General features: G+C 34.0%; 3 protein-coding genes, 1 long non-coding RNA gene and 1 pseudogene across 13 annotated transcripts in view; 3 read left to right on the top strand and 2 right to left on the bottom strand.

Moving 5' to 3' along the window:
• LOC127844952 (target of rapamycin complex 2 subunit MAPKAP1-like) overlaps window positions 1-14,012 on the bottom strand; it is a 567,740-nt gene that overhangs the window by 271,404 nt on the left and 282,324 nt on the right. The window lies entirely within an intron of this gene.
• Window positions 1-14,012, top strand: part of LOC127844950 (ankyrin repeat domain-containing protein 50-like) — a 492,344-nt gene that overhangs the window by 315,020 nt on the left and 163,312 nt on the right. The gene's annotated exons all lie outside the window — the stretch shown is intronic.
• Window positions 1-14,012, bottom strand: part of LOC127844953 (target of rapamycin complex 2 subunit MAPKAP1-like) — a 225,492-nt pseudogene that overhangs the window by 53,751 nt on the left and 157,729 nt on the right.
• LOC127844954 (uncharacterized) overlaps window positions 1,744-14,012 on the top strand; it is a 345,343-nt gene continuing 333,074 nt past the window's right edge. Inside the window, exons 1-4 of one of the 7 annotated variants that reach the window (XM_052375527.1) lie at window positions 1,745-1,985; window positions 8,321-8,446; window positions 9,451-9,568; window positions 11,165-11,255. In XM_052375527.1, coding sequence (XP_052231487.1) covers window positions 1,878-1,985; window positions 8,321-8,446; window positions 9,451-9,568; window positions 11,165-11,255 — 443 coding nt within the window. In that variant the 5' untranslated portion in view covers window positions 1,745-1,877. Of the gene's footprint in view, window positions 1,986-8,320; window positions 8,447-8,477; window positions 8,524-8,562; window positions 8,601-8,631; window positions 8,678-8,718; window positions 8,755-9,450; window positions 9,569-11,164; window positions 11,256-14,012 lie in introns of those variants that run through there. The other 6 variants (XM_052375532.1, XM_052375534.1, XM_052375536.1 and 3 more) reach the window with 6 other exon arrangements.
• Window positions 12,547-13,743, top strand: LOC127844962 (uncharacterized). The gene is made up of 2 exons (XR_008032990.1): window positions 12,547-12,672; window positions 12,974-13,743. It is a non-coding gene; the product is annotated as an uncharacterized LOC127844962 (long non-coding RNA).

Here is a 14,012-nt window from a genome sequence, read left to right as displayed (position 1 = left end):
CAGTTTGGATTCTGATCACATTGCTCTTTTGGAGCCAAAATGGTCGCAATCGCCCTAAGGTCCAATTTCCTGTTATGTTGCTCATTCTTTCTCATGATTGATACAAATTATCATGATATAAAGCAAGTCTGTTTTATATTAAATAGTATTTTTTAGTGTGCATATTCCTTCCATGGATTACAGTTACAAAGTTGGTTGTTATTTAAAGCTATTAAACAATTTAAAAAGTTTTCTATTCTTTTTTATTTAAGTCAAATGCATGTTATAAACATGCATATGATTAACATTCAACAAAAGTTTAACGATCACTATAATACACTACACACCTAGCGTGGTTAATGGTCTCTATTGAAGCAATATAGTATAATACATGCGAAAGGTGCTTTTACATATAGATATATATAAAAATATGTTTACTATTATTATAATAAGCTTCTACAACAGTGTTATAAGATATATAAAACACTTAAAGGTTAATGCAAGTATACATAAGGTTAAATTGGCTTAATTTTAAATTTTCTAAAATAAAATAAATAATCAGTTTAGACAGTTTTATTTTTTTTTGGTAGACTGCTCACTTTTCATGATTTTATATTTATTTTTATTTATCCCCCCCCCGACTCATTTTTTTTTTGAAAAATTTCCCGTAAAACAATTAAAATAAAAATGCTGGCCTAATGCAGCCTCCGGCGCGGAAGGGGCCGTCCATAAAGTACGTCAGGCTCCACAGAAGGGTGTGTAAGAAAGAGTGACAGTGTGTGGCAGGGGGGGGGGAAGGGGTTAGGCCATATGTGACGTAACATATTTATTAATTAAAAAAAACTAGGAGAATTTAATAGCTTTAAAAACATTTTTCATTTTTTTGTGAAACAATTGTATTAGTTTTATGTGAATATAGCATGAAATGCGTGTGATACAGTTTCTCCTGCATGTGTTGTTCACGATTCCTCTCCCTATGAGCGCTAGTATGATGTTGCGAAGCCTTGTTTTATGTATAGCCTTGCTTTCGTCAAGCCGGAAGTATTATTTTTTCTATGTTATCAGCTGCAAAATAATGTCACTGAGCGAGACATTTGGAATTTATTTTTTACATATAATAGTCATTACTTGTATAAAAAAAATGAGGATTCAGAGGTAATATTAACATAGTTTTATCATTATTATTATTACTTTGAACTTTCGCTAAGCTACGTCTTATCCTGTGTAAAAAGATTGTGTTATCGGAAGATTATCTAAAATTGACCTCACCGGTTGACAATGAACAAGCAGCATATAAATGTTGTGTGTTATAATTGTCAAGTTATTTTGTTTGCATTTTTTGTTTTTAAATTCAATCTTGATTGAGTTACTTCTTCAATGAATAAATGTGAAAACTGTTGACAATTTACTCATCTACTATTATTTAAATATTAGTCATTTTAATAAAGTGATAGTTCTTTTAATTGGAAATTATATTTGTAATACATTTTAATGGTGAAGTGTGTTTTAGATTAAATTTTAATTCGGTATTAATATTATTTTTTAATGTTCGAATGTGTGACGTACTTCGAGATTTGTGACAATTTGTGACAGGGAGAGGTTAGGGGGGTAAAAACAGCGTGGCATAATTTATGGAAGGCCCCGAAGGATCTTATAAACTCACTGCTTATTTCGTCAGTAAAGACCGGTGTGTGCACAGCGAGCGCATGTAAATTGGGTCGCTGAAATACTAGACCGTTTTGTCTTGCACCTTTATGAACATTGCAGGTTCTACGAATTAAATATTTTACAGATTAGTCAGCAATCACAATCATAATTGGCGGCTCTTTTGAAGTTGCCTAGTGGCTTGACATCTTGTTAATCAACTTAAAGCCAATAATCACGCTTATGTAAGGATCATGGCTTCTTTGAAGAAAGTTATTCAGAATACATGGCCAACAAAGAGATTTATAACGGGGGTCGGGAAAGAAAACTTCGGTTTTATTGGAACACCAGCATCAAAACAGGTTCTTAATCTTATGTTTTTTATTGCTTGTTTTTTTTTAAATACAATTTATTAATTGACTTAGGTATGGATACTTCTTAACCTAGTTGCAATAATACAACTCTGAGCTATTAACACTCTTTCAGGCCGTGTCGCTGGGAGTTGGCAAATTTAAAAGGCTTTTTCATGTAAACTCGCCACTTGGAATGCAGGCGGCACTTTAATCGGTAATATGAAGCACATAAATTGTTGTCTGGCGTAAATAAACACAAACTGTGTTCTATATGTGTATTTTGCGCAAATTAAAACAACTTACATGATATGGTGTGCTTCCAGAATAATTGTACTAGTCCCAGTTTCGATCAATTTACATCAACTGTTCCAGAAAATGTGATGTATACGTTTTTGCAAAAGAAAGCACCAAGATACAATGTAACTGCAGGGTTTCTCTAGCCATTTTCATAAAAGGAGTCCGGTCAAATTGGGATTTTTTTAATCAACTATATGACAAATTTGGGAAATTTTCGACAAAGTGGACCAATTTGTGATTTTTTATCATAACTATTGACATATCAGGCCATTTCCTGGCCATTTGGGGAAAAATGCAGTTGGTGCTAAAAGACCACTTGTTTGGAAAACAATAATTTAATATATAACTCTTTAGTAATTCAGATTTATAAGAAGAAAAAAAATCATATAAATTATATTGATATACTTTGTTAGATGTTAATGAAATAAAATTGAGATATAATAATCATTAGAAACTTCTTTCTAAAAAAAATAAGTACTGTATTTCCAATTTAAAGGGACTGTTAACCACGAATGACCAAAAAAGAAAAGTTCTAAAATACTGTATTTTTTTTACAATAATTAGTTTATATTGATTAAAATATCACGACTGGTACATATTACATTACTTAAAAAAGGTTCATATTTTCAGTATATTTGGTAATAAAATTTTGCGATGTAAAATCACGAAAATAGGTGACATAACAATATACACACTATAAATAACGCAAGTAGATTGATCATTTTATATATAAAATATATACAATTCTCTACGCATGCGCAATTTGCATTCCTGGGTTTACTACGTGACGATGAATCATGTATTTTTGTATTTATTTATTTTTACTGGGTATGCATACCCAGTAAAAATAAACAAATACAAACATAAAGTAAAAATAAAAAAAGTAATTTTATATACCAGTCGTGATATTTTAATCAATATAAACCAGTCTTGGACGTAACCCACTCTACCGCCGACCAAGTCGATTGATTTTTGCGTCGGTCAAGTGAAAATTCCAAGCCGGTAGCCCGATCGGTCGATTGCTTTTTTTTCGTGTCTGAACTAAGGAATGTCCTAAATAGCTTCCTATAGTTATAGCTTCCTCGGCATTCCAGAAATTTTCGCTCGGTACCAATTGTGCCTGTGGATATTTTATTTATTGATTTTTGATTGGCTGGTGGATGTCTGGGACATGAAAGGTAACTGACGAAACCTCCTCGCTACTTTCCGAAAATCTTACAATGTCCGCCATCTTCAAATATTTTTAAGCAATCGATTTGCAAAGTAAAGCACTGCACTAGCTGCTTAGCATATTGTAAAGCAATATGCTAACAAAACTATCTATTTTTCACGTATTTGCTAGGTAAAATGATTTTCATTGTCTGAAATTAAACGATATGCAACTTTTAGTTCATGTGCAACACACGTACATCTTTCGGATATTCTTTTTCGGATACAGTATTTTTCGTTGATTTTAATTATTTAATTTTCTTTAGAATGACAAATACACATGCGGTGATACGAATGGTCTGGTTTATAATATTTTTCATTGTATCCTCGAGTCACCTGTTTCGATTGATGTGTATTAAATAATTGACAAGATCAGATTAAAGACTAAATATTTACCAGTAATAGCAACTAGAAAGACTGAAAAAAAGTACAATAAGTTAGAGCTGGGGGAGCTCTAATTTTCCGGATTTCAAATTTGGTATTCATGTTTATGAGCATAATTGCATCATTAATTTGGCAATACCGGTAAGTGGATATTACAAAAAATAAAAATATGACAAAACTAACTTTTAAAATCAACATGTTGTTGGTTTTAAAAGAGTTAGTTTTGCAAAAATATTGAATGGGACACATCTGCTATAGACGCTTATTCAGAACTTAATCGGAAATCTCCCTTGGGCACTCATTGAGTAGATGCTTATTGAACAGCGTAGTAAGTTGATCTCAATAGACTCTATAACTAGTATTATTACAGGATGGAGTGGTTTAGGTCCAAGACTGACATAGTTACAAATGTTACAGAATTATAACTTTAATTTGGGCTAGTTAAAATTGATTCAGGCTAGTGAAATTTCCAAGCTGGCAGCCCGATCGGGCTAGTGCCTCAAAAAAAGGAATGCAGAGACTGATAAAAACAAACAATTGTAAAAAAAATACGGTATTTTAGAACTTTTCTTTTTTTGTCATTAATGGTTTACAGTCCTTTTAAAAAAATGCAAATATATTTATTTATAGTGTTTTATACAGGAAGGAAACGGGCGTGGTGCAAAATTTCAAAAAAGGGCACTTTAGCACGTGACATCCATAAAAAGGGCACAAATAAATCTGTATAGTGACTTAATAACAAGCTTTGTTACACACAAACATTGTATGTATAGTTTTGAGATTTATTGTTGAATAATTAAACCAACAAAATCCAGAATGTATATTTTATTATGTGTTTTTTATATTTTCATGAGGTAACAAAAAACAAGATTAAACACCATAGGATATATATCTTATACAAACTATAGCTTTTCAAAGAAGTCTTAGAATACTGTTAAATGAGTTACCCTCTTAAACACTTATTTATATTTAAAACGTTACACACATTGCACAAACAAGTCCTTTATATGCATCTTAACTGGAGATTCACAAACACTAACACTTTGTTGAATAGTCAGAAAGTTCTGCTTAATGACATTGTTTTCATGACCACGTGTTGTATTGTGTACATTTTATTTCGCAAAAAGTGTAACTAGGAACGGCGCCGTACTGTCTTTTGTTCATTGTCAATTAATTCAATACACGTTAATTGGTCTCCGATATAAACTTGTTTTGCTTACAAAGCAATTTTCCTCAATTTCTAATTTACGTTTCGTCGAAAGTGGAATGCCAAAATCGGAAAGCGTACGTTGCGACATTCTAAACACAAATGATAAGTGGTACAAGTTCAATATTTTTGTAAAATTCATATCTGTGTTTGCCAATTAACATATTTTGACAAGTTACAAACGGGTCATAATGTTTTTAATTGAACCAATGCTGCAGGCCTACTACTACTGTAACAACAATTAACAACTTTTGGCCAAACAGGGTCCAAGACGGGGTATCAACTTCTTTGCCGACATTCACATGTTATTGTAATCAAAACATCGTGACAATAATCAAGCACGTGCTCCAATTAAGCGCGGTCTGCTTAACCGTGAACAGCAAACGTGTTAAGATTGTCGTCTGCAATAATTCATTAACACACATCTACTGTGAGCCTGCGCCAATTGTATTGGATAGGAGGCGGAGCGTTATTTTAATCGACAGCTTTAATATGAGCCTGCACCAATTGTATTGGATAGGAGGCGGAGCGTTATTTTAATTGACAGCTTTAATATGTCACGGGTTGCTATTTTCGGCCTATGGCCAATTTTCAGGAAGTACAGTGGACGTCATGGGGTTTTGTAATCGGCGTATGGAAACAATTATCGGGCGTAATATACGGCCGTACGCCGCTTAGTGCAAGCCCTGTTAATTTATGTTTATTAACTTAAAACTGTTTTGCATTAAATTGAAATCAAATCAATATTTTACAGATACAACTGGTGTTTTTTTTTTTAATTTAATTACGCGTAAAAATAAATGATTTGATATAACTGAATTATGCATGAAATGCACAATTTCCACGTGAATAACATCGAGGTTTTCATCAAGTCTCCTAAGTAACTGTGCACGATTGTATCCAGACCGATTAGTGTTACAAAGCAACTGAAATTATCGATTGATATTGACACATGGTTATTCACGCATGACGTATTCACAACCGCGCGAATCCTCGCTGATAATAGTCGCTTTAGAAGCTTGGTTAAGAGGCAATTAAGGTGTTATCAATAAGGTCGCGCACAGCGGAAAAAAGGGCGGCGGCCTTTGAAAAGGGCAGCGTGGCGCTGATTTGCTTTGAAAGGGGCAGCGAGGCGCTTCAAAAAAGCGGCGTGGCGCTGCGCCACGCTAAAACGGCCTGGATAAAACACTAATTTATAGTTTGAAATATGTTAAGTAATTTGTTTTTTTTTTAACCCAAAGAAAAACTGCACCAAATTATTGTGAGTTGTGTGTTTACACCATGTATGTGTACCAATAAACAAACAGCAAGGATACCACTGTAATAAGAAATGGTTCAGGCCTAAATTAAAATTAAGTTTGTTTGCCCTTTACCGACCGACCCACTTTTGACCCCCCGACCCAAAAATTTTTATTGCGATTTCTGTAAACGTATTTTTTTATTTTCTTTTTTTTCACCGATCATAAAAGACCCGAGAGCAATATTTATTTGTGCGCATATTTATATCCCTGTCCATTCTTATCGCCCCTGACCGATCTAGGTCGCTATCGGCAGTGTTCCGTGAAAATACGAGTTTACGTTCGTTGCACACATGTTGTTAACGTGATCCAAGATGGCGGACAATAAAAAGAAATAATGATCCCCAGCGAGGACAAATAACTATCAAATTTACGACGGACATCATATAATTAGTATGGATTAATGAAAAGAGCGTGTCGTTCTACGATGGAGCATACGTTTTAGATACAAATAAAACTCTTTTTTGGGAAATGTATGAACTGAATGTCACAGAACAAGTGTTTGAAAATTGGAATGCAGTCTCATTCGCAAAGAAAAATACATCTAACAGTTACAGGATTATCGTTCGAAAATGCAAAATAAAAGACAAACATGATTTGATTTATATGCAAGTGGATCTGTGTTTAATCAGATTCATGTGCATATTCTGCTTTATTATGTTTGCCACTCTAAACAGTTTACTGTAATTGCATGTTATTGAAATGGATATTTAAAGGTAAACTTATTTAATATATTAATGTCTCTTAGCTAAATACATCGACAACACTCAAGTATATATGTTTAAAACGTTAATACATGTATATCCACAAACTGAAACTAACACGCTTAATTTATTTCCCCAAATCAAGTTTTCATGCCTATGTTAGTTGCAATAATACAACTCCCAGCTATTGCTCCTCTGAGCTGTACGTATGTACTCATAAAAGCTCAGAGCATTCAAGAAGAACTAATGCTTATGTTCAGTTGGCCCTTTCGTGAATTTACTTTGCCATGACGAGACTATGCACTAACCTGTCAAACACTTAAAATTGAGGCCTGTACAAATTTCAAGTGGCCTGTGAATTGTTTCTCCTGGTAGGCAAGTCTGGCCTGTAAAATGTGAAGGTCTTTCGCCATGTCTGAATGTTTCCATTAAAGGCGTTGGGCTGTCTTTATACACTCCTTCAATGCTTGTTGCATGCTAATTAAGCCCAATTTAAGGAAAAGGTTTAAGTTAAAAATAAAAGCTGTCTGGCAGTTAAATAATGACAAATGCATTTTAGCAATTAACATCATATAATGAGCACATATTTGATGTAATAACACACAAGCATGCATTTGATATTAATATATGCAAGAAACAGCAAATTAGATAATGGTAAGCCACATAGGGCTTCGTACACTGCAACAGTGCTTTAATAACAGTGTTTTAAATATTTATAGACTATTAGTGTATTAAAAATATAATTTCTCAAATAAAATAAAATAATTTTCCTACCTACCTACCCACCTGTAAAATTTAGGGTCGGAAAAGGGCAAACCAACAATATTTTAATTGTGGCCTCAAATACATGTTTTTGTAACCCACAAAAAAACTGCAATAATTGATTGCTTGCAGTGTGTTAATGCAATGTAAATTGTATTAGACCATCAGACACTTTAGTGAAAACAATAAGTGCAGTGTAACCTAGTGCAGCGTAACCTTTTACTTGCCTTTGCTATAATTGTCAATTCAAAATGTCTTGTCTTGGTTTGAAAGCCAATTTTTATCAAGTTTTTGTTTTAATAATTTCTCATTATTGTGTGAGGTCACTGCCCAATATTCGTAACTCTGACCTGCAATTTAGCAGAATAATGCCCTTTTTGTACTAAGAATTTGGTTCAGGTAAACATGCAACTTCAAAAAGTCATCAAAACATTGTCTAGACGATGAGAACTGAACCACTTAGATAGTCTACCTTTGTTTTAGGCTAAAAAGAACAACATGCAGGGAGAAATCAAAATCAAGAGCGATGTCGATGCAGGTGGACACTTCCTAAGAAGACAAACCAGTCTAACTCAGTCAGTCAGGGATGTGATGGGCACCTTTAGACAGGTGATTAATACTCCTTTTAATACATACAAACCAGTCTAACTCAGTCAGTCAGGGATGTGATGGGCACCTTTAGACAGGTGATTAATACTCCTTTTAATACATACAAACCAGTCTAACTCAGTCAGTCAGAGATGTGATGGGCACCTTTAGACAGGTGATTAATACTCCTTTAAATACATACAAACCAGTCTAACTCAGTCAGTCAGGGATGTGATGGGCACCTTTAGACAGGTGATTAATACTCCTTTAAATACATACAAACCAGTCTAACTCAGTCAATCAGGGATGTGATGGGCACCTTTAGACAGGTGATTAATACTCCTTTAACCCTTTGCATGCTTGGAAATGTGTCGTCTGCTAAAATGTCGTCTGCTGAATTTCTAAAATAAGCATTTTCTTTGATTTTTTTTTCAAAGAATACTATCAGAATAGCAAACAGTTATGATCCTGATGAGACGCCACGCTCTGTGGTGTCTCATCTGAATCCACACTGTTTGCAAAGGCCTTCAAAATTTGGGTCAGGTTTTTTTCCCCACTTTTTGGGAATATAGCCCATGGCTTTGGAATTGGGAATTTTATCGGCATTTTCATGAAATTGGGAAAATAAATTCATTAGCCTTTTTTCCATATGAAAAGTCCACAGATTAGGGAAATACTAAATTTGATATAACTCTTTATAATCATTCAAATTAAAGGTACAAAATCATATAAACTTTGTTAGATGTAATTGAATAAAAATTGAGATAAACTATGCATTAGACATTTCTTTAAAAAAAAAAAATAATATTTTTTTGTGTGTGGAAATTGGGAATTTTTTGCCACATTTTGGGGAAAAAGTATACTTTTTAGATTGGAAACATAGCCGAATTTGGGCTATAAAATCGGGCAAAAAAAAACCCTGTTAGTGCTTAGTTTGTTTATCCAAATGATCTTTTTGTGGACAGAAGTTAAAAGTATAAATAATATTTCAAATCAAATATCAATCAGATATATTATTATTTTAGAAATTGAAAAAGTCCACACGACAAAGAAAGCGCCTTCAACAAAGTGTGAGTTCACCAGGCACGCCTAGCAGTAAGAAAGCAACAAGAAGAAGTACCGGTACTCCAACACGTAGGGGAGGTAATCCTTAAAATGCCTTATAGACTTGTGAATAAATTATCTCCCATGATAATAACTGGTAGTTTTTAGGCAAGAGGTCAATACTTATTTATCGCTTTCACTAGCTTTTTAAAGTTGAAAGTCCTGACTTCCATGGAAATTAAAATAAGTCCCAGTCATGAAATATTGGAGTCTCACTTTTATTTCAGTATTTTATTTTAAAACTATGAGTTGCGTGCTGTTTTTTTATATATTATAATTGAAACGATACAACAAAATGGAAGGTTTAAATTTTATTTCTGTATTAGTAATATTACGCCAATACAAAAAATTTCATCATAATTAGAGCTGCAACAATTCACCAACAGCTCGATTCGATTTCGATTTCAGACACTCCGATACCGATTTTTTGATTCGATTCATCTTCAAACCTAGTTTTATCATATATTCACCCTTATGCCTCAACATTAACATTTCTGTTCAAATGTGATTCAATAAAACACATAAAAAAGAAAAGCAAATTAGGACTCAATTTTAATATAAAAACTTCTGCCTAGAAGATTTCGTTGATTACACAATAATATAAAAATAAATAAATAATCATAAGAACGTATCTGGAATCAGTTGAATGGTAGTACTATCACTATTATACTTTTACCCCAAACCGCTATAAGCATGTCTACCATTGTGACATGACAGCATCACCTGTTACTTGTAGGACAAATCACATTCTCTAATAAACTTAACAAAATTCCAACAGAAATAGAACTACTGTTTTGGCTCGCGACTTCAGTAGTTGCATTTGTGCGACCTCTTAGTCTTGCTAAATCAACGTTATGTTTGCGTTTGACATGTTGCATTAGATTAGTGGTTGAGCCGGACTTTGCGTACGCCACATCCGTGAAGCACAGTTTACACTTTGCTTTATCGGTAGAGCTACCGTCCCGAAACCCAAAATACTGCCACACTTTTGATATAAGGTTCTTAGGCGCATCTTATAATTTCAATTTGTCGGCAACAACTTGTTCAGCCATTTTGACGCTTCTTCCGAAAGTAGACCGTAACGCGCTTATTGATTGGATGACTAAAGTAATAAGCAACCAATCTCGCGGGTCGTAATTACAGGTAAAGATAAAACCTTCACCTTCCCGTATCAATAGTCAGAATACAGGGTGCTTTATGTATCTATGTATATATATGTATATATGTTAAAGAATCGAATCGAATTTGGTAGATTTTCGATTAATCGGATCGAATCGTTGCAGCTCTAATCATAATATACATTAAACATAATGTGTTAGCTCACATAAGTTATGTGCAGTCACCCATTCTAGATCTCATCTGAAGCTGATTTTTAGCTGCTTGTTGTTCAAATAAATAATTGTAAAATTTTGTGTAACAAGTCATTGCCAGGAGCTGGGACGGTGTTGCACGAGTTATACTTCATTCAGTCAAATTTTTAGTTGTTAAAAGTTTTGTCCTCTTCCAAATTCCAGCAAAAAATATCTAACTATAAATGTGAACGCTTTTTTAATATAACAGTGTTTTCCTATGCGTATAAGGGCTATATCTTCATGTAAATGATGACAAATCAAAAAATGAAACTTAAATTTTCAGGTTACAGAGAAGTACGTATGTACTCACCTTTTAGCATTGAAACTGTCAACCCTTCACCAGCCGGTTTCAGACAGGGACGCAGAAATAAATGGTGAACATGTATAATCATAAAGGATTAATTTTAATATATGAGCCTCGTTCTGTGAAAATGGTGTTTAATGCATGCGCATAAAGTGTCATCCCAGATTAGCCTGTGCAGTCAACACAGGCTTATCAGGGAGGACTCTTTCCGCTTTTATGATAGATTTCATTTAAAGAAAGTCACTTCTTAGTAAAAATCCTGTCTATGGGGAAAGTTGCGTCCCTGATTAGCCTGTGCGGACTGAACAGCCTAGTATAGGACGATACTTTACGCACATGCATTAAACACCATTTTCACAGAGCGAGGCACTTATCAGTTTGAAGAAGAGCTATAGAAACACCTTAGTTGGATTGCAGTTGTATATATTTGTTCAGAGCTTAACTGTTCATACTAGGAAGGTAATTGCAAGCATCTTGGGCACATGGGATTAAACACAATTAGACCAAGTGTAATGCGAAGAAAACAGGTTCAAGGTCAATGGTCAAATTTTGGAAATCACGTCTTATCCATTTGTCAGGATTGTAACTGTATTCAGGATGGATTATTTTTCTAATAATTTAGGTGATCAGCATGATAAGTTAAAGGTTGAGATCAAAATTTGGTTATCATGATGTTAATGTTTTTTTACCGAATAGCTCAAGGTGTACATGTACTACTTACCCAAATATTGGCATTGTTTTCCATGTTATATTCTGGTTAACGTTATATTGGTACTGGTAAACTACAACAGTTCTTTTCTTTTTCACTGTTTCTACTACAGGTAATCAAATGAAACTTGACACATGTGTTAGGGGTAATTAGTGAGGTCAGTGACCAAGTTCCTTAACTCTGGCTTGCAATATCTGCAAAATAATTCAGTAAACGTGCAACATCTTAATATGACTGTTTCTATTTCGGATTTTCACTTGAAACCTCACATACCCGTAGCATTCATTGTTTTATGAAGTCACATGCAAAGGTCAAATATCAAAACAAAACCTTCGGTTTAAACTGGACTTTCACTTAATTTGGCAGAGTTTTTGAGCATTCTGAGTGGAACACGCATGAACCAGATATCTAGGTCAAAGGTCAAGAATACAAGTCATGGTCAAATATAAGACATCTATTGACACTTTAAAATTTCTCAGAGGACCAGATACAATGTTTTTCAGCATAATATATGAGTTGAAAATTTCTGAAAGAAAAAATTACGCTGTAACAAAAAACATAAAAATAACATTTTATTAGCCGGATTTTTTTCGAAAAAATCTCGGCTTATAGATTGATGTTGTCAGGCGGGCGGGGTGGCGGCGTGCTCGAAAATGTTAAAGTTCTTATTTCATGGTATAACTTTGGTATGCTTGGACCTAGAGTCTTCAAACTTGACATGAAGGTTGGCCAGGATTAACAGATGACCACTGGTCATTTCAAGGTCATTCATTTGAAGGTCAAGGTCACTGTGACCTTCAATATAAAAAATGTTAAAGTTGTTATAACTTTGGTATGCTTGGACCTAGAGTCTTGAAACTTGACATGAAGGTTGGCCATAACTAGTTAGTAACCACTGGTCATTTCAAGGTCATTCATTTGAAGGTCAAGGTCACTGTGACCTTGAATGTAAAAATGTTAAAGTTCTTATTTCATGGTATAACTTTGGTATGCTTGGACCTAGAGTCTTCAAACTTGACATGAAGGTTTGCCAGGATTAACAGATGACCACTGGTCATTTCAAGGTCATTCATTTGAAGGTGAAGGTCACTGTGACCTTCAATATAAAAATGTTAAAGTTGTTATAACTTTGGTATGCTTGGACCTAGAGTCTTGAAACTTGACATGAAGGTTGGCCAGAACTAGTAAGTAACCACTGGACATTTCAAGGTCATTCATTTGAAGGTCAAGGTCACTGTGACCTTGAATGTAAAAATGTTAAAGTTGTTATAACTTTGGTATGCTTGGACCTAGAGTCTTGAAACTTGACATGAAGGTTGGCCAGAACTAGTAAGTAACCACTGGACATTTCAAGGTCATTCATTTGAAGGTCAAGGTCACTGTGACCTTGAATGTAAAAATGTTAAAGTTCTTATTTCATGTTATAACTTTGGTATGCTTGTACCTAGAGTCTTCAAACTTGAAATAAAGATTGGCCAGTACTAGAAGATGACCACTGGTCATTTCAATGTCATTCATTTGAAGTTCAAGGTCACTGTGACCTTAAATGTTAAAATGTTAAAATTGTTATAACTTTGGTATGCTTGGACATAGAGTCTTCAAACTTGACATGAAGGTTTGCAAGCACACTTAGATGACCACTGGTCATTTCAAGGTCATTCATTCTAAGGTCTAGGTCACTGTGACCTTGAATGTAAAAATGTCTGGATTTCTGTGTAGGTATGTGAAAGCAAAACAATAAATAGTATTATTTCATCTAAGTTTATTTTCTTACATTTGATAATGAAATTGATGGAAACTTCAAACAATATGTTACTAATTTGCTAATAAAAAAATTGAGATCAAACTTTCCTAATTGTCAATTCAAGTTCATATTTGTGACCTTAAATGTTATTGTTGTTCATGTATATGCATGCATTCAAAACATAACACAAGGTTTGCTCATGCCTTGAAAAGTACTTACATTTCATTTTGACCTTTGAACAATATTTCAGTAATTTAAGTATTGCATTGACAAAAACACGAAAGGTACTTTCCTGTCATTTAAATCAAAAATCCGGCTTCAATGCGGTCATCTCCGACCGCGGAACTCTTGTTGTATACATGATTTAACTGTAG

Source organism: Dreissena polymorpha, chromosome 9 (assembly GCF_020536995.1).
Source record: "Dreissena polymorpha isolate Duluth1 chromosome 9, UMN_Dpol_1.0, whole genome shotgun sequence".
Lineage (NCBI taxonomy): Eukaryota > Metazoa > Mollusca > Bivalvia > Myida > Dreissenidae > Dreissena > Dreissena polymorpha.
The sequence above is the reverse complement of the archived record's forward strand: the minus strand, read 5'-3'. Positions and strand labels throughout refer to the sequence as shown.